General features: G+C 41.4%; 1 protein-coding gene, 1 long non-coding RNA gene and 1 pseudogene across 2 annotated transcripts in view; 2 read left to right on the top strand and 1 right to left on the bottom strand.

The window, feature by feature from the left end:
* Positions 1–833: 833 nt before the first annotated feature.
* The window catches only part of NFE2L3 (NFE2 like bZIP transcription factor 3), a 31,017-nt gene continuing 6,806 nt past the window's right edge, over positions 834–25,044 (bottom strand). The window contains exons 2-4 of the mRNA XM_014828765.3: positions 10,022–10,201; positions 4,188–4,274; positions 834–3,442 (exon numbers count right to left, since the gene is read on the bottom strand). Coding sequence (XP_014684251.2) covers positions 2,183–3,442; positions 4,188–4,274; positions 10,022–10,201 — 1,527 coding nt within the window. The 3' untranslated portion in view covers positions 834–2,182. The remainder of the gene's footprint in view (positions 3,443–4,187; positions 4,275–10,021; positions 10,202–25,044) is intronic.
* Positions 11,133–14,177, top strand: LOC123283207 (uncharacterized). Its single transcript, XR_006523801.2, has 3 exons — positions 11,133–11,272; positions 12,047–12,173; positions 14,040–14,177. It is a non-coding gene; the product is annotated as an uncharacterized lncRNA (long non-coding RNA).
* On the top strand, positions 14,231–19,032 carry LOC139045359 (small ribosomal subunit protein eS19 pseudogene; annotated as a pseudogene).

The raw sequence follows: 25,044 nt of genomic DNA, 5'->3' as shown, positions 1-25,044 counted from the left end.
GCAGAACAGTTTAGTCGAACTGGGTATCAGTTTCTTAATCAGCAAATAGGGAGTTCAGAATAAAATCTCGGTGTGAGGTTTTTACTGTTAGACCCAGAGTACAGATGGATTAATAAACAGCTTAAGTTTACATTCCTTGAATCTATTGTGATTTTCTCATGTGAGGTGATCATTGTCAGTAAACCAGCCCGTGGCAAACTAGACATGAAACTAGCTGTTGAAAATTTGTCTTGGTTACAATGCACCAAATACCTTCCTAATTCAAACTGTTTATAGACTCAGCTTCAGTTAGAATATTTTTGAGTCCCAGCTCACTCCAAGCCTTTTATTCTTGCCCATGTGATGATCTACTCTATTTCATTGTGGTATTGATAGTTTCAGGGATTTGGAGAGAATGCCAAGTAGGTCCTTGATAATAGACTATGGTTACTTTGTTTTGAAAACTGCAAGTAAATTGGTACTGTAGATTTTCATATTGTAGCCTTGAAATAATGTCCGTGGTGATATGCCCTGAACGTGTAATGAATCTAAATATCAAAAGCTAGGAGGGCTCGCCTGGTGGCACAGCCGTTAAGTTTGTACATTATGCTCTGGCAGCCCGGGGTTCATTGGCCAGTTCGGATCTTGGTTGCGGACCTACACACTGCTTGTCATGCCATGCTGTGTGGCAGGCATCCCACATACAAAGTAGAGCAAGATGGGCATGGATGTTAGCTTCGGGCTTATGTTCCTCAAAAAAAAAAATTTGAGGTGTGTTCTCTTCAAAAAGACAACCTGACAGATTTTGAAAGTCGTCATTGTACAAAACTGATTAGAAGTGTGATTGTATCTAGAAGCATTTTACTGGTGAAATCTAGGGCTTGAAATGCCTAGGCCCAATATAACATGGAAAAAAATTAAAAATCCAGACTGTATCAACAATTTCTGTAACAACATAATCCCTTGACTTGTGCTATTCTATGTAGGCAATGATTCTTATGGCAGAAATAATATCTGACAACTTTGATTCTCAATTTTGAAATTAAACCTTAAACGAGTACTATTCATGTTGATCTTGATGTTCTCAAACCTGGACAATCTGGGGTAACAGTCTTCAAGAAATTGTCTCAGTGAGTTTTCATTTCAAATGCCCTTATTTCTAGGATTAATGACTTTGTAACTCATCGTCAAACCCTCTTGTTCAAATAGTTAATCTTTTTTGCCCTGTTTGTGTTTAAAAATCGTCCATATGGTTTCAGTATTTCCAGTTCTCTCGGGTTATAGTCTATGCTCATCTATTCACACCTCCCGTACTGTTGGTTTGTGTTCTTGTATGGCTTGTACGTTAAGCTACATGAGTTGGAGGGAGGCCTAAACCCTTCTCTGACTGTAGAGGTATTTCCCAGCAGGCATTAAAACCGAATGCACCCTTAGTAATTAAACCCCAGTTTTGTTTTTTGGCACCTTGCTTTTATTTTACATAATATTCTATGTGTTAAATCCAAGGGGGGATTTCCCTTACCAGTTTAATGTATGTTGACTTCAGCATGGCTTGAGTCTGATGGATGTGTTCAAATCTTAAAAATCAGTATTTTGCTGCCCTATTTGCTACATATTCACCTGTATTTCCTGAATGTGGGTATTTCGGAGGAAAAATACCCCAAGTAAATTTGCTTAGGATTTCTGTATAAAAGGTAAAAGTTAACTTTTTTTTATAAATTGAAATATAAAATTTATTTCCACAAAAAGAAAAAGTTATAATTTAAGTATTCATAAAAACCAAACTAAAATACTTTTGGAAAAGCTCACTCACTGTACTTCAGTGCTAACAAGCTAAATGAAAATGTTAAGGCTACTTAGCATTTCAAGTCATATAAAAACTGAATAATTAAATCCAGTGTTTGCTCTCTTTCAAGTGACCATCTTATTTAAAAAATGGCTACCAAAGTGGATAGTCATATCAGGGTTTTGTGTCACCTTATTCTTTGTACATACTACTTATGAATCATGCATATAATGCCGTAGGAGGATTTCACGGAAAGTGGTTTCCCCCAAATGTCCCACAAGTCTGATCTTGAAGTCCTAAATTTTTGTCCATAATAAACTTCAAAATGTAGCCTTAACTCAGTGATTCAAGTAGGAGTACTTAAGATATAACACCTGAGCTGAACTTCAGTTTCTGAACATTACTGCTTTATGCATATTAATGGAATCCATCTTCAATTTCTTCTCTTTTTCTCTTTCGGTTTTCCTTTTTGTGGCCTGAAGTCACCAGTTCCTTGGGTACAATCAAAACACTTCCATCATGGCTGTACTGAAGAGCATATTGGTTTGGATTGACTGGCCTACCTTCATCATCTCTTAACCTACTAAAAACATCATGATAAAGGTGGTGCAGTTTCTGTTTCATTATGTTAATAGCTTTGTTACACTGGGCTCGCTCTCTCTTAAGGGTTTCCTTCTTTGCTTGCAAGTTACATACATCCTCTTCTAGATTCAAAATTATGTCCATTTTGCGCCTACGACAATTCTGAGCAGCAACCTTATTCTTCCCTCTTCGTCTAATATCACGGATGAGCGACACTTGTAAGTCTGTCAGATAGTGCCTGCTTAGCATGCTGTTGAAAGAATCAACAGGCATGCGGACAATTTCATCTACAGAAAAGGGGATACGTAGAGCTTTGGCACGCCGTTCATCACGGCTTAAGTTTCTTTCTGTGTCACTGAGGTACCTACTCATTTTCTCTGGCTTTTCAGGCCATGAAAAAGATTCAGAATTGGATTCTAGGGCACGTGGCTCTAAGTGGTAAGTGTGGTTATGAAATACATGTTGAAATGCAAGGTCCCCACAAAAACCAGAGTCATTCCTATGACCCATGGGCGCTGGGTAGTTACCTCCCACAGCCCCTTCTAAGTTATGGTGGGGAAGAGATTCAGGGTCACTACTATATCCTGTGGCGCCTTCTTCACAGATAGAGTGAGAGGTATTAGACTTGGTGATAGAGGTGCTGTTGTGGCTTGAATTTAACGAAAGCCCAGAATCAGAATCTGGTTCTTGAAAAAGCTGAGAAACTTCCATTGCATCAAAATCTCCTTCTGTGGCCAAAGACATTAAATTTATCTCATCAAATATGTTTATATTGAGGTCATGTAGAAAGTCTTCACTTGTTAGGTTCCTCATCTGATTGTCAACAAATGGGAGGAATGCTGTCAAATTAGCTACAGGAAGGCTCTGTTCAGCGTTGGTGGTATGAGAATTTAACTGCAGAAATGGTTCTTGTGGCTGTGAAGTTCTTACTACTGGATCTCTTCTAAATGTATTGTCAGGACACAGCAACATGGCCTCATGGAGATTCACGTCATGACTTATAGCCTGGCTAAAGTTTACATTGTAATGTGCTGAGGAATTCATGCCATCGTTGCTACTTCCTGGAAGGGCAGGAATATCTCCCAGTGAGATGCCCTGCAAAAGGAAGGGAGAACACTTTAAATACACATAACCCTACGGCAACAGCAGTTCCAGTATCTAACACAACATTTCTTTCCTCACGTTTGTCAGTTCCTTTACACAGAGATATGCTGTTGGCTATGAATAATTTTACCTAGTTCAATAATACAGGCAACATAATAGGTGATGTAAGCCCAAATTAGAATATGCTATGCTCGAGTTATTCTTTGAATATCATGGAAATTTTTAAAACTTGATTAAGTTAAAAGGTCTTGTTATTAAGTATAATATAGTCTTGTAATTTACTGCTTTATAAAATGCAATTCTCATCCTAGCTATTGGCAACATTGTGGAGGGTCATGGTTAATAACAGCTATAGTAAAGTAGTCTGGGAGGGGTGGGTTTTTTTTTTAAGCAATTAGACCAGCATCATAAAATACAATCAAGACACAAGGGCTGCCAGAAAAATAAAGCCATGGTTTAGTTTGTCAAATGCTTACTGCCATTTTGATTCAACATGAATTATTTGATTATATCTTTGTTATAATCTGGAAGGACGAACAGTATACATATTTGATAAATTCTCCAAAGTTGAAGTGTTTTCTATAAAAAGCAATCCTAAGTCTCTGTTTAAATAACACACTAGATGCTATTATATAAGTATTCAAATTATGTCACCCAGGCAAAAAGGTTATATTTATTCACAGAGAGGTCAATGCAGATATTTTCCTGCAAGGATAAAAGCCAAAGGTCCAGTTACCTCCACTGAATTTTCAGGCTGTGATGATGAAAGCAACTGAAATAAGTCTTCCATAGAAAAAGATGTATCTGTCCCATTTAGATGTCTCTAGAAAAACGCAAAAGGAGCATCATTCATTTAAAGTGAAAGACTGAATTGGCTGCCAGGGGCTTTAGGCTTAATCTTGAAAAGATAACCAGGTCATATCTTCATGCTGGACTCTAATCTTTATTTTGGAATTTTTACATTCAGTTCTTTTTAGTACTCAATATTTTAAACAAAAACCTTTAACAACTCCCCAATTCCTGCCCTATCTTCCATATAACTTTTGGTTAATATTCTTAGTTCCACCTTACTTTGCCCCTCCACAGCCAACCCTCAAAATTGGTTACAAAATTATGTAATTTTTATAGTCAAATACATAGTGAGATTTACCAAAATGTTTTACCAACTTATCAGTGCTTCATCTGCCTTCAGGGTTTAGTTTCCTTCTTGTTGAAGTAACTCCTTTGATAATTCTTTTTAGAGAAGCTCCAGGAGTAGCCAACTCTTAGTTTTTTGTAACGTACTTATTTTGCCTTCATGCTTAAGTGATAGTTTATCTGGTGAGATGATCTGGTTTAATGTTTTCCCTCAGTACTTTGTCTCATGGCATTTATTACTATTCATACGTTTGCTATCAGTCATTTTATAGCCAATCTTTTTTTCCTCCGGTGTTAAAACAATTTTTTTCTTAGTCTTTTTTGTCCCACCATTTCACTTTGATATGTCTGGGACTTGATTTTATTTACTCTGCTTGGGACTCTGCATTTCTTTAATATGAGTCATAAGAAGATCATTTTAATTTTGGAAATATTTTGCCATAAGCTCTTTGAATACTTCTTCACACTTCCTAGTCTCTCCTGGGACTCCTATTAGAAATAATTTAGATTTTCTCATTCTGTCACTATCTCAATTTTCTTTTTATATTTAAAGGTAAGCTCATCTTTTTTGGGGAGTTATTTGTGTAGGAATCCCACATACCAAGAGTTACCAACTAACTATAAGGCAGTTCTCTGTTTTTCTCTGCAAGTACCAGTTTTGATATCATTTTCTACACTTTGCTTTCTTGTCTCAGGATTCCTGATGGTGATGGTGGTGTGGATTCAGACTCTGTATCTGGCTTTGGGGCCCACTTGGGGTTCTGGCTTCTAAGGGCTGGATAGACAGCTTCCTTGCTATGTCTCCTCGCTGATGGCTAGAACTGTCCTAGTCCCTATTTCCTGAACAGAAGAGCCTTTCAACATTCTGGGCTGTAAGCAGGGAACTCAAGTACCCCTAGGTTATGGACTGGAGACCTCTCTTCCCATCCATTCAACCCCACTCTCGGTCATGATATCCGGATCCAGTTCCTCCTTGGGGCTCTTCAGCTCTGGCGCCTGATTATCTTAAGTTCTGGATTTGAGTTCCCTCTTTATTTCTTTTATCCATAGGGTCCCTTTCTTGCTTTTGAGTTCTGCCATACACTTAAAATACTATCCATTATGTTTTAGCTAAGATTTCTACTTTTGGCGTGTCATAGGGGGTATCTTTACATGCCAGCAGGTTCACATTCCTCACTTGTGCTGTACATCACTCCCACCCCGAACTTTTTACTTTAGGGTTTTCTTTTTTTGAAGATTCAGACCAATTGGATGGAGGAGTAGGTGTATACACATATTTGGTTTCCTTTTCTGCCAAATACCTTGGGTTCTATAAAGCCATGTTTTCAAGGCCCATAATACAAAGCTACAAGGCTTTCTGTGTCTATGGATGCTACAGGGCTATTTAAGCTAAATTGATGGATAAGATTTCTTGCATTTAACTGGCAAATTATGCATTCTTAGTGGATAGCAGACTTCTTCAATTGACTTATTTAAAATGATTGCTAATTTGTTAAGAAATTTCAGAAATGTTCTATTCTATTAATAACCTCAAATTTGACTCAGTCCTGGCCAACCATTCACCAAAATTTGCTGATGGTCACAAGTGTATGAGAATGGATACTATCTGCACAAATCTGTATCCCTGCAAAAACAATCCATAATGGTGAGTAAATAACATTATTTGCAGAAAAGAAAGCCTCAGTATTTAAAACACATAAGTTAAGGGTATGAGGATCATTCTGCTTAAAATGAATTATGGACTGATTCTTCGGGCTAGTCAGAGATGTGTTTCATTAAACCTTCTGCCTCTTTCCTCTTCAGTGCCCCAGGAGATGGCAGGTGGAGGCGCTCACCCCTACCAATCCAGTCCTCTGGTTGGGTTGATAGGAGGGTAGGAGGAACGACAGAGTGCCTTAGAGACAACAGCTTCTGCTGAGTGTCTCATCAATGCCATCTTTCTCTGAGCTCTATTTCTCCCCAAGTCGCCTTATGCCCTGATGGTGGTAATGGTTTCATGTTGTTGCTAGTTGCTGAGAGCTTCCTATTCCTTGGTGTTTCCCTTAAACCTGCCCTCACCTCTGCTGAAAAAAAGAATCCCCTCATTCATGTATCTTCAGAAAATCATCAGCATGTGCCTTCTATTTGAGGGCCTTAACTGTGGACAGCATTCTGTTTGAAGTCATTGTGCCAACAGAGTTCTTCTGTCTACCACACTTAATTATTCAGAACAATTTTGAGACATTTGGTTTCAAAGAACTTGGTTAATCCATTTCTAAATCTAATTGCTTAATTTTTTCTGCTCAGCTAGGAACAGATCCTGCACAAAAATGGACAATTAAGCCATTCTTACAGTTAATCCATGAAACATATTCCATACTTCAAGTTCAATGTAAATTGCCAGGAAATAGTCCTCTTCTTTTTTCTTAAGTCAGACTCTCATAATTCTCCCCTTCCTAAGTCTTCACATAAAATATGAACATAGTTTTCTATTTTGGGTCGAGAATTCATTGCATTTTGAGCAGAGATCACTAGGATGGTGGGCACACATTTAACTTTATAAGACATACTTTTAATAAGATCAAACGTTAATATAAACTCAACTTGTCTTTAGTGAGAACAAAATGTCTTCAGACCAGTTAACCTACATATACTGTGTATTTGTTCTTCATTAATAGCTGGCAGTCTGTGTCTAGGACTCCAATGGGGCTAGAGAGAAGTCACTGTTAAGGAGCAAATTATGCCATTCGTCCTAGGTATTCTTCCATGGTAATCACCCAAAGAATGGAAATAAATGCCAGTGATTAACTAATCACAAACAACCCATTTCTGCTTTATTTCAGCAAACTGTAAGAGCACTACAGCTCCATGAAAGAGTAGACAGATAGTGTCAGAAGCTCCTATAAGAAATGTGTAATTTGCAGTACACAAAGATGTGGTGTAAATGCTAACTAAACAAGACTGACACAGGCCAGGAATGTGGAGGTACAAATGAGGAGCCGAGCCTTATCATTAAGAATTAAGGCACAAATGCCTTGCTTTGAGTGATTAATGTGTTTCCGGAAAGTTTTGTCCAAACTGATGTTTGTCCTAATTCAAATTATATTTTAAATTCTCCAAGGAAGCTCCCTACTTTATCTCTTCATTAGTATTTAATGAGTGCCTACTATGTGTCTAACAGTCAGTCAGTTACCAACTAATTTGAATTACCAAGTAATTCAAAGAAGTAGAAAACACAGTTCCTGCTTTTTGGGAAGCCCAGTGAGGGAGTAAAGGCAAAGACACACCCAGGAGAAAAATGAACCAATAGCATAAATCTGTATACACTGAAGTGGCAGACTGTGATAAAAACTCTCCCTCAAAAAAGATGACTGTGAGGTACTCAGGAAAGTGGGCTGAAACGTCTCCTTCAAAATAAATATGGTTCTTCCAGTATTTTGTTAATATAAAAGTCCACTGGCACTGAAGCAATAATGTGTGTGTGGGAGGTGGGAGAGGAGGGCAGGGGTAAAGCCACACCAAGGATCCATGAATTATGAGGAAAGCCAAGGCCTAGGGAGAATACCAGTGGGCGAAAGCATGGCAGGTGCAGACACTTCTGCATATCAAAGGGGAATGAGAGGCTGCAATGGGACCCTCATTCAACTGAAGGTTATAAAAGGGTTGAAGCCTCAGAGGCTAGGGAGTGGAAATAGGAGGTTTTCTTGGAGTGAGCTCCCCACCCCTCTTACCTGAAGACTAGCAAAAAGGGACTCAAAGAGACCACTTAGAAACATGGTGTGTGTTCTCTGCAGTTTGGGGAACACAGTAGATGAGGCAGAGCTTGCCTGAGGAATATAACAGGCCGAGAGGCCAGACAAGGGCTGCAGTGAGGGAAGTGACTAGACTGACAAAGGGGGAGAAGGGCAGGTTTCCAGGACCAGCTGCTGGGGAACCAGCATGTGGTTGAGAGGGCCACCTAGAGAGGGGAGGTATATGCCACGGAAAATGCAAGAAGGACTCCTAAAGGCCAGCTGGAGGTAGAGGTGCCATTTATTTATCCCTGTCAAGAGAAGGGCCGATGAAGGACTCCCAGCTGTGGGGACAGGGGTGTCCACAGAACCTATGAAATCAAAGTGCCCATCTGACAAAAGTAGTTTTAAATACATCCTACAGTCAAGGGAAACCAGTGTGATTGGTGCCAGTCAAGTAACACCTTTCCTGAACCCTTACCACCCACCACACCCTCAGCCCCAGAGAAGATAGCCTACTAAGCAAGGGATGAAGACTTGGGGAAATAGAGAAATAAGACACACACACCCCCTTTTCCACTTAAGCTAAGCTTCGAGGCTGCTGCAGCAGGTGAGACAGGAGGAGGGGAGAAGGTGAATTTCAGTTCAGAGTTTTTGAGAATTACACTAGATTATATTGACCAATTGCTGTACTGAGATGACCAGGGAGATTTTAATATGATTACCTAGACGTTACAAGGCCTGCCCGAGATCTCACCCAAGATGTAGGGAAGAACGAGTTCCCCTACAACAGGTCAGAACAGGCTAGAAGGGGTGAGAAATGGTGGGTGGGCAAAGAGAGTAGAGCAGTTTTCTGATTTCACTCCATCGATCACATATTGTTCGATGTAATATTACATGTCAAGGGTACAGTGATGATGGGTTGTCTGAGAAGGGCCAAGCCATGGTACTCTCCATCCTCCAAGGGTATTCAAGGCACAGCCCCAAACTCCTCCTGGTTAAAGGTCTGTGGAGCCTCCAGCTTGTCTTCGGAGCATCCGTTTGCCAGGCTTGTGGGCTGGGACCTCAGCAGGGCTGAGTAGAAACCAGAGTATGGCCTAAATAAAAGAAACGGGGAAGCACAGGCTGCAAGAAGAATCCATCCCTTCAGCCTGGCTCTTGGAGTTCATCTTTCGATACCTCTCTCACTGATAAGAGTGTGGTTAGACATAGAAGAGCCAAGGAGGCTGTCCCACTGAGCCCGGCCAGAGGTACAAAATGGGCTCCTGGATGCCCATTCAGCACGGCCCACCAGGAGACTAAGCAAGGATTTGAGCCCAAGCCCCAGCTGGTATAGAGGGTGATTTGCCTGTAGAGTCCTCTGGCTCGCTCTCCCAGACTTAGCCAGCCTGGCTGCCTCTGCAGGTGGCTGGTTGAGGATTCCTGAGTTCAGGGTGCCAGCCATCTCTTTGTCCCTTGCCATGGCAAACACAACTAACAAAATCTGCTAGCAACTTCCTGGAGGTGAGTTTAACCAGAAAAACACTAATTCTACGGGCTGACTCCTTTGTAAATCAAATAACCACTCCTGCAATGTAAAAAAATATGTATTTTCATATGTCAGATTTGCTTATAGTAGAGTACACTTATATGCAAAATTCATTCGCAACACAAACTGTCAAGGTCATAAAATCTACCTTAAAGCCAAAATGTTAGTAAGGCTGGGATATTCTGACATGCTCACCTCATTTCTAGATTCAGTGGTCTTTTCTGCCTCCCAGTCAGGTTTATCTGCTGTTTTATTTTCATCTTCATTCTTCTGCTGTAGTGATTTCTCCTCCTGGGCTGACACTCTTTGCTCATTTTCCTCATGCTGAGAACTGTGATCCACAGCTTCATGCCTCTCTCTTAGTACCTCATTTTCCTATAAAAATACCCCAAAATATGCTAAGTTGAAATCCATGTTTCATCAAATAAGTCAAACAATTTTTAAAACTGCCTTGTACTTACTGCTCAGTGATCGTGACAACCCGTAAGTCAAAAGTTAAGACTGGTGTTTCATTATTTCAATATCAAAGAAACATTTAATTCTGAAACAAAGGTCAGTTTTGTGTCCCGTCCTTCTTAAGACCTCACTCTGAGGCAAGCTGTTCTAATCGGCATAATTCAAATTAGATGCCTTTATAAAGCCCCTAAGTTTAAAATATTTGCAAATTTGATCAAACAGCTAAGTTGGAAGCAAATACTAATCAAATATACATAGAAAAATCTGGAGAGTATTATTACAAAGTATTAATTGTGGTTGTCTCTGAAAGGTGGGATGGGTTGGGGGAGGGTGGGTAAAAAGAGCTGACTTCCCTTCATACATTTCTGTAGTGTTTGAATATTTTACAACAAACTTATTTCTTTTACAATCAGGAAAAAGGTGAATATATTTTTATTTTGAAAAAATAAAGTTAACAACAAAGCTTAAACTAACATCTCCAGATATTTTCAACTCTGCTTATTTACCTAGATGAGTCCTTCCACTTTTTAATTTCCTTTAACTGAGGAGACTTAAATAATTAAAAGGCTAGAGAATTCATCTAAACATTCAAATAGTTACAATTTAGCATACACTGTAATACTGATACTTTCAATTATGATATTAAAAGCTCTCCGTATGATTTTTTTCCCCTCTAAGGTAACATCAAGGCTTCTGAAACTCTTTCAAAGGATCTATTTTTAATTTCTCTCTTCCAGCAACAAAGCACATTGGACTAACTCAAGGACAGCACCACTTCCCACCACTCTAAACCACAGAAATGTTAACCTTAAAAAAAAAAATGAAGGTCAAAGAAATAGAAATCTACAGATGCCAGAAGCAAGGAGAGAAATCAAAGCAAGAGCAGAAAAAGGAAGCTGATGTGCTGGTGGCCTGCTTGGTTTTACCTGCTTCTCTGTTCACTGTACCTGACTGTAGGATATATGCAGGCTCCCTCCCGACGCTGTGGAGGTCAGTCTTGGTCCTACCTCAATCAGTCCCTGCACACTACTGCTGTGTGCTCAAGGATACTGCTCCTGCTACTCTCCTGTCTTTTCTGCATCAACAGTTGTTCCCTGTATATTGGATAATTCCTTCAGCCTACTGACATACAATATCACCACCTGTCTTTGAAAATCCCTCCCTTGGTCCCATATTAGTCTTTAGGTCCCAGCCCATTTTTCTGCTCTCTTTTAGAACATAATCCTCCAAGAGTCATCTAGACTCAATGTATTCTCTCTTGAACCTATTCCAATGAAGACTTTGTCCCTACCACTCCACTGACACAGCTCATCAGGATCCCCCAAGTTGGACAATTCTCCATCCTCATCTGACTCGACCTATCGGCAACAGTTCATTTAGTTACTCCCTCCTCCTGGAAACAGGTTCTTCACCTGGCATCCACGGACCTTTTCTCTATTCTCCTACCTCACTGACTACTTCTCGTTTGCTGATTCTTCATCTTTATCATCTCTAAACATGGCAATGCCCCAAGGCTCAGCCTCAGACACAACAAACACTCTCCCACCTTCTGACCAGTATTTGCTATTCTTTCTGCTTGTAAGGTTCTCCCTCTGCTCACCTCCCTCCCACCCCTACCCTGTGGCTTCCTTCAGGTCCCTATTTAAATATTACCGTCTCACTTTTCTTTCTTAAGCTCACTACCTATTAAAAAAAAAGAAAGGAAAAAAAGCACCTCTCAGATCAATATCTAACTCCCTTATCTTCCTTTATTCTTTTCCACAGCACTTAGCACCAGCTGATATATTTGTTGTCTATCTATCCCACTGGAATGCTAGTTTCTTGAGGGCAGGGACTCTGTCTGCTTGGTTCCTGCTATATGCCCACTGCTCACCCCAGAGCTTGACACATAGTAAGTAGATCCTTAATAGATATTTGTTGAATAGATGAACTCCTGGACACAACATCCTAAGACTTTGATAGGGATCTGACTTCTAATGGGTGAGATGCCATAGTCTTGCTCTTTCCTATAGGTAGGATTCCGGCTACAATGCTGATTCATTCCTATCTAAATTTGGGGAAAGAAGAAAAAGGTGACTGGTCATTACTCTTTTAGCTCTATTCTTTGCCAAGGCAATATTTCTTTTGTTAAACCTTAAGTCAGATTTTAAAATTCTGGATTCCTGAGACAGCTAATTTTGTTTACAAATTTGCTGTTGGTGAGCATAGTTGCTTCTAATTTCTAAATCACACGATCTACTTTAGAACCATGAAGCAAGGTCCCCTCAACCTGTAATATGTGAGTTAACACAACTCACACACATGGACACACACATGAACTTGCAAACACAAGAGTATGTTATCTATAATGTTTACATAAATAAACAATAACAGAGCGAACAGCTGGCTAATACAAGACTAGATCAAGCCCATAAGGAAACCAATCAAGTAAACTTTAGTCTGGGAAGGCTTTTTGTGGGGAAAACTTTTAGAATGTATAAGAATTTGTAACAAAAGTATGTAAGATGGCCTGCCTAAAAACTCAAGAAGAAAGAACTGAAGGCAGAGATTGTATATGACCACAACTCACATTGCAAGCAGCAGAAATTAGGTTAAAAATCCTATCATATAATAATGGATCATAACTAATTAAGTAAAATGAGTTAAAATGAAAGAATCAGTCAGTCCATTTTGAATACAAACAAGTAAACGAAGGAAAAAGGAAATCTCTTCCTTACAGTAGAATGCAACTAATAAATATAGAAGGAGAATGGTGGAGTTAGAAAATCATCCATGTGTGCTAGAACTAGGGAGTAAAAGCTTGATGAGAAACAAGATATTTAAATAGTCTCAAAGTATCATCCCACAGATTACTTTTTAATTACAAAAAGAAAAATAACAACACTACAGGAGAAACCTGGCAAACACCATCTAAACCATGTGGTCTGATCTGTCATCACAATGTGGAGATAAACCATTGTCAGGTGCCTCCTGATATGAAATGGAGAAGGACACATTACCACTTCTGTGGTATTCTTGCCAAAAATTCATAATCTCAATGTCATCATGAGGAAAGATCAGACAAATAAAAATTGGGGATCATTTTACAAAATAACTGATTGATACTCTTCCAAAATCTAAAGGTCAAGAAATACCAAGACAGAGGAACTTTTCCAGATTAAAGGTGACTAAGACGTTTGATAACTAAATACAATGTGTGATCTCAGGTTAGATGCTGACCCAGAGGAAAAAGGAGTTATATAGAACATTACTGGGGCAACAGATAAAATTTGAATATGGATAGTAGCGTAGATAATAGTCTCAGATTCATGTTAAATATCCTGATTTTGATAATTGGTTATAGAAAAAAAATCATTGTTGTTAGGAAATATACACTCAGGTATTTGGGTATCAAAGGACACAATGGCTTCAATTCACTCAAATGTTTCAGAACAAAAAGAATTATACATATTTAGAGATAAATATGATTATAAATATAGATAAGTCAAATGGGATAAAATGTAAATAGGTAAATCTGAGTAAAGAAAATATACTATTCTTGCAACTTTCTTTTTTTAATTTGGAATTATATCTAAAAAGTTACCCTAAAAATCTCTACATAGCAAAATCACTTTGGCCAAAGCAGCAGCAATGGGTTTACTCAGAACTATTCTTCCATTAAATTTTCTGTCAATCTCTACTTTTCCCCCAAAGTGTATACAACTATGTATAGTTGTATCAATTGCTTTAATAATTATTTTCACCTCTTCCTTTCCAGCCGGCCCCGGTGGTCTAGTGGTTAAGACTTGGAACTCTCACCACTGTGGCCCAGGTTCATTTCCCAGTCAGGGAACCACACCACTGTCTGTCGGTTGTCATACTATGGTGGCTGCCATACTATGGTGGCTGAGTTGCTGTGATGCTGAAAGCTATGCTACCGGTATTTCAAATACCAGGAGGGTCACACATGGTGGACAGGTTTTAGCGGAGCTTCCAGACCAAGACAGACTAGGAAGAAGGACCTGGTCACCCACCAACTTCTGAAAAAACTGGCCATAAAAACCCTGTGAATGGCAGCAGAGCATTGTCTGATATATCACCAAGGTGAGAGGATGGCGCAAAAAGACAAAAATGGGGTTCTCCTACCAGATGTGCATAAACAAGCCAGTTAATTACGGCATCAGCTTTCAGGAAGAGAAATCAGCTTTATTCTGTGAGATCAATCTGCAGGGAGACAGCAGGTGTGTGCCCTCAGACCTGTCCCCCCAATTCGGGATTTGGGGCAAACTTAAGAGGTTAGGGAGAACAGGCTGGCACGTGGAAATGCTGGCAGGACAGGTTTTGATTGGTGGGCTTCAAGCATTTATGGTAAGGTGGGGAAGGAATTTTAATACCAGATCTTCCTGAATGACAGACCCCTTGCTTTTGATAAGAGTCTGACTTTTAAGCTCTGGTCATCCCGGTCCTTTGGTTCTATAGGGAGGATTATCTTTGGTTCTGTGGTCATTTCAGGTCAAGATTTCTTCTTCTGTGCATGCTCTGGCTACGTGACCTTGCAAATTTTCTGAAAGACAATTTGTAAATCACTCTGTTGATAAGAGATGGGGCCTGTTTGCACTGGCTAAATGGGCCCATGGTTACAGGTTCCACCCTGCTGTACACAGGATCACTAGGAGTTGGAATCCACTTGAAGGCACTAACAACTGCCCTCCCAACATTTAAATTTCATATTTCATTTTCTTGTCTAATTGCTTTGGTTGTATTTCCAGAAAAATGTTCAATAATAATGGTGATACCTGGTATAAAGGAAAACACTGTCTATGTGTCTCCTCTACTCTCAATATGCTACTACAGCACTACTTCACTTCTGACACCAGATGTGTGGGTCTCCCATACACCAAGCAATTCTGCGACACCAGTTTGGTGTCCTGTAATTTAACTCAATTCTGACACTATCTACTTGGAGATAGCATCATGTCCCACAGGTTAAGGGTTCAGCCTCAAAAGACCGCCCCCCTTCAGATGCCAATGGCAAGTCCAGTATGTCACCCATGCTTCCGCCAACTGGCTATAAATCGAAGGTTCCCACAACCCCCTCCTTGAATAATTTGCTAGAGCGGCTCACAGATCTCAGGAAAACATTTTACTTACTAGATTACCATTTTATTATAAAAAGCTACAATTCAGGAACAACCGGATGCACAGAGCAAGGTATGTGGGAAGGGGAATGGGGCTTCCATGCCCTCTGTAGGCATGGCACTCTTCCAGCACCTCTTCTAGTACCTCCATGTGTTCACCAACCTGGAAGCTCTCCGAACCCAGTCCTGGGTTTTTATGGAAGCTTCATACATTGGCATGACTGATTAACTCACCAGCCATTAATGGCTCAACTCAATCTCCAGTGGCTTGGCTTCCTCAGAGGTCTGGGAGCTGGGGCTGACAGTTGTAACCTTCTAATTACAAGGTTGGTTTCCTTGGCAACCAACCTCCATCCTTAAGGGCTTTTGAAAAGTCATCTCATTAACACAGATCAGGTGTGGTTGAAAGGGGATCGTTATGAATAACAAGACACTCCTTTTACCTTTCTGGCTCTGGAGCTATTTCCGGAACTGAAGACAAAGGACAAATATTCTAACAAAAGATGCTCCCATTCCTCTTAATGCTTAGGAAATTCCAAGAGTTTTGGCAGCCCTAGGTCAGAATGGGAGAGGTAGACCAAACATATATTTAAATCACATCATCACACCTGACATTCTTATCTTGCTCATGAATTTAATAGGAATGCTTTTAATGTTTCACCAATGAGGATGACGTGGACTTTTACTTGAGATTCAAGTCAATCATTTTTTTAGTCATTCATTCAATCAATACATACTGAGTGCCAAAAACTACACTAGATGCTGTGGATACAATAGTGAAAAATACATTCTGACTGCCCCTTCAGAGCTTCTATCCCAAAGGGAGCAGGAGCCAAAAATACAAGTGAACTAACAAAACTGCAAGTTACGGCAAGTGAAAGAGAGAAGAAAGAGGGGAGCTAATTTAGAAAGAGTGGTTAGGGAAGGCCTCTCAGGGGAGGTGATATTTTAGCTGAGATCTAAAGAAATAGAAAGGGTTGTGTGCAAGGCACAGAGAATATCCAAACAGTGTACTCATTTGCCTGTTACCATAACATATTTAATTAGCTTCTTGATGGATATTTAGTTGTTTCTAATCTTTTCTTATAACCTGCAATATTAAAACGTCCTCATACATACTTCTTTGCACACATGTGCAAGTAGAATAAATTCCTAGACTTTATGCTGGGTCAATAGATATGTACATTTTTTATTTGATGGATTCTACCCAACAGAATGTGATAATTTAAATTCCTAACAATGGATAAAAGTGCTAATTTGATAGATGAAAACTGGTTATCTCAATGTAATTTTAAGTTACATTTCTCTTATTATGAGTGAGATTGAACATTTTTCACAAGTTTAAAAGCATTTGTATTTCCTTTTCTGTGAATTCTGTGTCTCCTTTGTCCATTTTTCTATTGGTTAGTCTTCTTCTTATTGATCGGTAGCAGCATAAGATCATTTTTTTTACTCACCTCCTCCCCACCAGTCTGCAGAAATGCAACAGTGGAAGTGGCGAGACCAGTTAGGAAACCATTGACATAATTTAAGTGAGAGTAGATGACAGTCTGGAAAAGGTGGTGGTAGCAGATAGAGAAGTGGAAGAATCCATGATAACTGTGGAAGAAGAACAGACAGGGCTTCTTGATGGACTGCAAATGGGAGGTAGAGGAAAGGGAAGAAGTAAGAACGACTCCTAGATTTCTGGTTTGAATAACCTGTGCATAGTTCTGGAGAGAACAGTCTAAAGGGGAAACAGAGTTCTTCCATTTTGGATATGTTAAATTTGAGATATGAAAACTCAAGTAGAAATATGCATTACACTGGTGACGAGAATCTGAAATTTAGAGCCTTTGAACTGAAGGTATAAATTGGGAACACATCAACATAAGAAGAAATCTACAGGAACTAATAAGATTCCAGCAAGAGAGTACAAAGCAAGAAGGGACTCAGCACCTTGTCTTGAGGGAGTGCAGCATGGAGGTCAAGCAGAGAGGCCAGCAAAGAGACTGAGGAGGACAGGAAGTGAGGTATGGGGGAAGCCAGGAGAGCGCAATGTCTCAGAATCGAAAAGTATTTCAAGAAGAATGGAGTGGTTGATTGTGTAGAATGCTGTTTAGAGGCTGTATGAGGTAAGGACAAAAAAGTATCCATTGGATTTGGCAATGAAAAAAGCTGTTGGTGACCTTCGAAAAATCAATTAGGGTAGAAGCCAAACAATACCATGTTGAAGAGTAAATGGGGGACAACAAATTGGAAAGAACGTATAGACGATTCTTTCAAGAATCTGGCTATCAAGTGAGTGGAGAAATGTGTCAGAGTAGTGTTCTGTTTTGAAGATGAGATACTAGAGTATGTTTGTAAGGCAATGATTTAGGAGATGGGATAAATGCAAAGCAACGTCCTTCAGAAGGTAACAGACTCCAAAGTACAAGTGGCAGGATTAAGTCTGAAAGAAGGAAAAATAAAGTATTCATTTCAAGATAAGGAGTAGAAAGTGGAACAAGAATATATTTGAGGATTTGGTAGTAGGAAGATCGATCTGTTTTTCTTGAAGGGTATTTTCAAAAAGTAGAAATGGATATTGAACATTAAGGTTATTTAGTATGGCCATAGCTTATTTGACACTTTTCTTCAAGAGGTAAAGCTTAATTCTCCTCCCCTTGCGGAGGAGCTGGACTTAGTGAACTGCTCCTAACAGAATAAGATGGAAGTAATGGTATAGCACTGTGGCTTCCTCCTTGCTCTCTCTTTGATCACTTGCTCTGGTGAAAGCCAGTGCTCATGTTTTAAGGACATTCAAGCTCTGTATGGTGAGGCCTACTTGGCAAAGAACTGAGGCCTCCTGCCAACAGCCATGTGAGTGATCTATCTTGGAAGTGGATCCTCCAGCCCCAGTCAAGCCTTCAGATGAATGCAACCCAACCAACATCTTGATTGCAACCTCATGAGACCCTGAATGAGAACCACCCAGCTAAGCCACTCCAGAATTTGTGATGCACAGATACTGTGGGATAACAAATGTTTGTTGTATTAAGCCATTAAGTTTTGGGACAGTTTGTTATGTAGTAATGAATAACTAATACAAACATTAAAAAAATACTTTTTGTATCTATATTTTTTGTATACCTTACTAATATCTTATTTAATACTTTGTAGGAATACACCTAAGAGTGATTCTTGGCTTCTTCTCCTGGCTGGCAGTGTGGAGGCGGCATGATGCCCGGAGTTACTGTAAAAGACGTGAACCAGCAGTTCATCAGAGCTCTGGCAGCCTTCCTTAAAAAGTCTGGGAAGCTGAAATCCCTGAATGCATGGACACTGTCAAGCTGGCCAAGCATAAAGAGCCTGCTCCCTACGATGAGAACTGGTTGTACACATGAGTTGCTTCCACAGAGTGGCACCTGTACCTCCAGGCTGGCACTGGGGTTGGCTCCGTGACCAAGATCTATGGGGGACATCAGAGAAACAGTGTCATGACCAGCCACTTCAGCAGAGGCTCCAAGCGTGGCCTGCTGGATCCTCTAAGCCCTGGAGGGGCTGAAAATGGTGGAAAAGGACCAAGATGGAGGCTGCAAACTGAGACCTCAGGGCCCGAGAGATCTGGACACAATTGCTGGACAGGTGGCAGCTGCCAACAAGCAGCATTAGAACAAATGATGCTAGGTTAATAAATTGCCTCATTCGCAAAAAAAAAAAAAAAAAGAAAGAAAAAAAGGAAGTGATTCCTGGATTTCTTTGACATATTTTTTTAGGTCTTGGTGCCATCGTCATGCTGGTTTTGAAAAAAGAATTGGGAAGCTTTATGTAACATCAGAACTCCTTACTGGAAAGTTTGAAAGAACTGCCCTTGAATTCTGCCTGCACCACCAAGAAGTTTTTGTTTTGATTTTTAAAGAAACTGTTCTGACAATGTTTCCAACTTCTTTTGTGGGGTGTGCCAAACCGCCCTCCAGAAAGGCTGTTCTAACTTACATTGTCATCAGTGGTATTTGAGCATATTCATTTCCTCACATCCCACCTACTCTGGGTTTATTTCTTAATATTTTATTAACTAAAAGGCTAAAAATGCAGCTCATTAGTGGCTATAATCTTGGAGACATCAATGTACCTATGAAACAAGTGGTGATTGTGAAGACAGTAAGGGCAGGGCCCTAGACCGGGGTCGGGGACAGATTCTAAACATAAGAAAATCTGAGTACTCTTAAGACGGAGACATGAGGAGCGACAGGAGCCAAGGGAGGAAAGTCATGGTCAGAGGAGCAATCTAAGCTTTCTCTGCTGCCTGTGGGTATTTCTTTTTCCTCTTCAGCCACATAGAGAAAGGCAGAAAGTGAGACCTGGGGCAAGTCACTTCAGGGTTGAATACGTGATTTCCCGAGAGGGATCTTTCCAGCTCTGACAATCCAAGGGTCTATGAGTAAGTGGCTATATAATTTATCATCCAAATGAGTCCATTTTTGAGAGGGTAAGAGGGTGCTATGAACAATTAAAGTGGACAACAGGCATAAACCAAGACTGTCCCATCTGGTCACCCTGTCTATGAGGCCACAGGGGAAAGAGGAGATTGCACAACCATCAAGAATCTTGATTCAAACTGAAAAGTGCTGGCTGAATTCCAGAGACCTGGGGAAGAGAGGCACTTTAACCTGCACAGCCTCAGGTATTCAATAAATACCTTCTCAGCTACTATCATTTAACTATCATTTACTGAGAGCCTATTATAAAGCTAACAGAAACACACGTCATAAGAAGTGACGAATGACAATTTTTCCCAGGTTAGTGTAATGCCCATGTCCATGGAGCTGTGCAACCCAGATCCCCCTCAAGAAAGGACTTGTGGCACCTGCTGGGGACCTGTGGGCAGACAGCCTCCAGCTGTGCCTCTATGGAATGCCTCAACGGCCGAGAGCCGCCTCACCTCAGGTCACCGCCTTCCAAGGGCACCCACATCCCGAGAAGAGCAGGGAGCATGTAAAGGCCTGGCTGCCTGGGCCCAATGTGGGATAACTGTGATACACCACTTCGGCCCCAGAGCTCCTGGTCTTGTTAGCCTGCATCCCAGCTGGACTTCTGCTCCTGTCCACTCCTGCTCTCTTGTTCTTCCTTGCATAGCTGTTGATCCCAGAGGTACTCCCTTATAAACATCCTGCACACTAAACTCAGTCTCAGAGTCCCCTTCCCAGAGAACCCAACTTGCAACAGCAGTTGGCAATTCTATCTTGGGGTGGGGGGGCATGGAGAGACCAGGATCTCACGGCAGGGACAGGTGGAGGATTCAATATTATAATATTTCTATTTAGAAAGTGAAAAAGGCCTATCTCACTTGTAATATAATTTGCACAGTCCACAAGGCCCCACAAAAGCCTCGTAGCCAGGAGGGCTCAGATCCAAAAAAAACAGCTGAATAAAAAGGCCCATCCTCCTCCTACCTGCTGTGTGACCCGGGGCCACTTTGACCCTCAGTTTCCTCCTCTGTGAAATGAAAGGATAATATTTCTAATTCACATTTTAAGGAATCAATTGAGAAAAAGCACTTTTATACATTTTAAGATGCTATACAGATAGACATTAGTTACTACTCCTTTCTACTGCTTTTTGAGCCTGAAGAGTTGCAATTAATGACTAACTGCTGATAACTCAATTAGAAATTGATACCAGTCCCAGGTAGCCAGTAATTACTACTATCTCTTTGTTTCCCTTCTTTTCCTGTTTTTCTCAACTCAATGACATGGAGCTGAGATAGGGAGTATGTGTTTTACAAGAACTGTTGTATATACTGGAGATTATAGTCCATGCTCTTAATTTAAAGCATGGGTAAGGTAAACCCATCATTAAGTTACTTTTCATTGGGGTGTGTGTGATTTTTACTCCCGTGGGGCTGGCACTCAATTAAAAAAAAGAAAGTTTCCTTGCTTGCCATTGTAAACTTGTGAGTTGGGGCCCTTAATCATAACTAAATATCCAGCGACTTATACTGAACTGGTACTTGCTGGAAACGTCCTCCCCACCATAGCCCTCTCTGCTGGTAACGGACCCATCTCATCCTCTGCATGGATCCAGAACCTTCTCGGTTTGGGCCCCTTAGCTAAAACTGGGTTCTTCTGTCTCTAAAATCCCATGGCTTCTAGGTTCTCTTTGATGACTGTTATTCTGTTCTATCTAAAATTACAATTATTTGAGTCGTCTCATTCCTACTGGGCTGTAAACTTGTGACATCTGTCCTCCAGCTGTAATTCACCTTTGTCACCACGTAAGGAGCAGAGCTGAGGCCTGCATGAAGGTTTTCTAAGTCAATAAAGTGGTGGGAAGGGGAAGATAGGAGCAAATCTGGACTTTTCTCTCCTCCTTGCTAAGTCTCTGAAGTTCCTGATAACTGGCAAGATGATTTCTGAGTCTGTACTTATTCTGCTGTGCTGGGGCCTGAATAGTGTGATGGAGAGTCTGACCCTGAAAAAACTCTTTGTGAACAATCCCAGCTGGCTTAGCTGGGCCTTTCATTTATTCATCTGGGGGAGGAAGGACTGAGACCTACTTTGACCTTTAGGGTTGGACGAACCTTCAAAGACAAAGAGCAGCGTGGTGCCTATGAGAAGGATGACATCAGAGGGAGAAGGGTGAAGGCCAAAGGGTTCTGAGGGCTGCCTTTAGGCTGGAGGCAGCCGGAGTCATCAGGTCGGAGAGAAACGAGGAGCCAGATAAAGAGAGGCTGTGTCCTGTCTGGCTGGGGTGGTTTTTAAAAGCAGTTTGTAATAAGTATAACACATTTATTGAGCACTCGCTGTGGGCCAGACACCACATACGTGATCTCACTGAAGTCGCTCAGCATCCCTGTAAGGTAGGTACGTACTGTTGCTCTCTCTTCTTACAGGGGAGGAAACTGAGGCACAGAGAAGTTGAATAACTTGCCCTAAGTCACAAAGCTAGTGAGTGACAGAACCAGGATTTAACTGCAGGCATTCTGACTTCATAGCCAGCTCTTAGACACTGTACTGGCTCCTGTTTGCCCCTGCAGATCCACATGTATTCCCCTAGAAGCTGAGCTCTGCAAACTCTGGGGCTCCCGTGCTGCCTGGCTTCCAGCAGCATTTGCCAGCAGGAGGCTGGAGCAGGAGACTGGCGGGTGGGCAGAGGGCAGGCCAGGGCATTTCTGCCCCTGGGTCTGCGGTGACAGCCCCAACCCCAGGGCCACGCCTTTCACTTGGCTCTGCTGACACTCTTTCCACCCCTTCCCGCTGGTAGTCTTTGTGTTTCCGAGCACACTCGTCTGCTCCTCTACAAAGTTATTCACTTATGCCTCTTCATGTCAGCCATCTAGGGTGAATTCTGCTTCCTGTGGGAACCCCAACTGCACCACTACCCACACTGGCTCCCACTTGCTTCGCACTGTGTCACCCAGATTAGAACAGCCGTGGTGTGAAGAGCTTGACTCTGTGAATAAACGAAGTTCTAGTCTGTCTGTATATCACTTTATCATGCAAAACAGCTGGCTGCGACACAAGGCATGGGTCTTGTTCCGATTGAGTCCAATAAACTAACCGTGGAAAAACTGTTCATCAGCTAATTGGGGGAATTTGAATACTGAGCGGATATTTGGTGATATTAAAGAATTAGTGTTGACTTTTTTAGGTGGGCTAATGACACTGGTTATGATTAGAAGAGTTCTTATATTTTAGGGATATATGCTGAAACATTATAGGTTTTCTGAGTCAATGAAGGTAGTGGGAAGAGTAATAAAGGGACAAAACTGGGATTTTCTCTTCTCTTTGCTAAGTCCCTGCAAAGAGCTGGCACAGGAATCACAAGAAATGATGGCTGGGATTTGTTTCGAAATAACAGGGGGAGGGGAAAGGGGAGTTGTAGACGAAACAAGACCGGCCATGAACTGGTAACTGTTAAGGCCGGATGATGGTGACAGGGGGTTCCACTATCCCAGTCTCCATTCTCTCCACTTGTAATATATGCTTGAAATTTTCCATAATAACATGATCTAAGCCAAACTCACTTCTGAAGGCCCATGGAGGAGGAAGAGAGGCAGCTAAAAAAATTGGCAGGCATCCTCCACGTGGCTGAAACTAAGTTATTCGACGTGACTGCCCACCGTGAGAAGTCGGGTATAAAAACAACCAGTGTCTCCAAATAGGAGCCTCAACATGTAGGACACAAGGGCATGAACTCCAACCCACAGGCTTTGATTTTTAAGAGGTGCTTCTCACACCATAACCCCTCCAGGCAGGCTGAGGGACTGGGCCGGAGGTTTAGAGATTCACTTAGGATTGATTTATTTAATGCTAGATTACCCCAGCAGGAAGGATAGGCCAATTGGCCCTCAAAATGCATGATGTTTTTGTATTTTCCTTATTATGAAAAATTTCATCCCTATAAAATAAGCAGAAAACAGAATAATATAGTAAACCCTCCATGTACCCATCACCCAGTTTCAACAATTACCAACATTCTGCCATTCTTGTATCATCGATACCTCCGCCCCTCCCCACTCAATTATTCTTTCAGGTTTTAGGCAGGATTTACGCATACAGAAATGCATACACCTTAGCTGTACAATATTGACAAATGGAGACACCCATTTAACTCACACCCCTACCACGTTACAGAACATTTCTATCTCCTCAGAAAGTTCTCTCCTGTTCTGATATTTTTACTTCAGCTTTGCTTGTTCTAGAACTTAAGCACAGAGTTTTAAACTGCATTTATTTGCAAGCTAGTTCTGCATTCATTACTAGGTTTTTTCTAGCAAGCTAGTTCCCCATCCCCCAGCAAGGAACTGGAGAGATCTGGGTTGTTTTAAAACACTAGCCCTGGCACTGCTGCCACAGCAGGTAATGTGGCCCAGTCCTCTGCTATTCTGGGCCTAAATTCACAGGACAGGCTCTCAGCCAGGCAGCCCCTGCTTTCAGAGGCTGCTGGATGTCGGGAGGCCCTGGAGGAGGAGCACGACGGCTGAGGTCAGGCTTGGGCCCGCAAAGGAATCCCAGGAGGCCTGGTCAACTGCAGATTCCCAGGCCCCACCTGAGAGGCTCTGATTCAGCCAGTCTGGGGTGGGCTCCGAAATCTGCATTTTAACAGCAACCCAGTAACTGATGCAGTCACTGGATTACCCTTGGAGAAACTTGGCTCTAAAGAAAGTCTGGAAGTTTTTCCTTTGGATGAGCCTTCAGGGGTTGTGCCTCCTCAACAAGTCCGAGGCCTCCTTCACATAACTCTGCAAATATTTGAGTTGGCCACCATGTTCCTTCCTCAGTCTGATCTTCTCAGCATGGAACGTCCCCAGTCTGTTAGACCATTTCCAGCATGACTCCCTGACTTGGGGGTCGGGGGTGGGAAAGGGTTCCTTCCACACCAAAGCAGGTCCCAGCATGACCTGGCAGTCTTCAGTAATTTCCTCTAGAGGACAGGGGTGTCCAGGAGATTCGACCCCCAGCTCAGGGGCAATAAGAGCGGATCATCTGCTGAACATCTCTTAACATGCCAGGAAGAGTAGGAGCCCTTTAACACGCGGTGTTATTTAACCCTCACAAGAACTCTCCAAAAAAGAGAGAATGCCCTCCTCTGACAATTTAGAAATCAAGGCTCACAGAGGTTGCCCAGGAACAGGTGGAGCTGGGATGGTGTGAGGATTAGTTTTATGGGTCAACATAGCTA

Source organism: Equus asinus, chromosome 1 (assembly GCF_041296235.1).
Source record: "Equus asinus isolate D_3611 breed Donkey chromosome 1, EquAss-T2T_v2, whole genome shotgun sequence".
Lineage (NCBI taxonomy): Eukaryota > Metazoa > Chordata > Mammalia > Perissodactyla > Equidae > Equus > Equus asinus.
The sequence above is the reverse complement of the archived record's forward strand: the minus strand, read 5'-3'. Positions and strand labels throughout refer to the sequence as shown.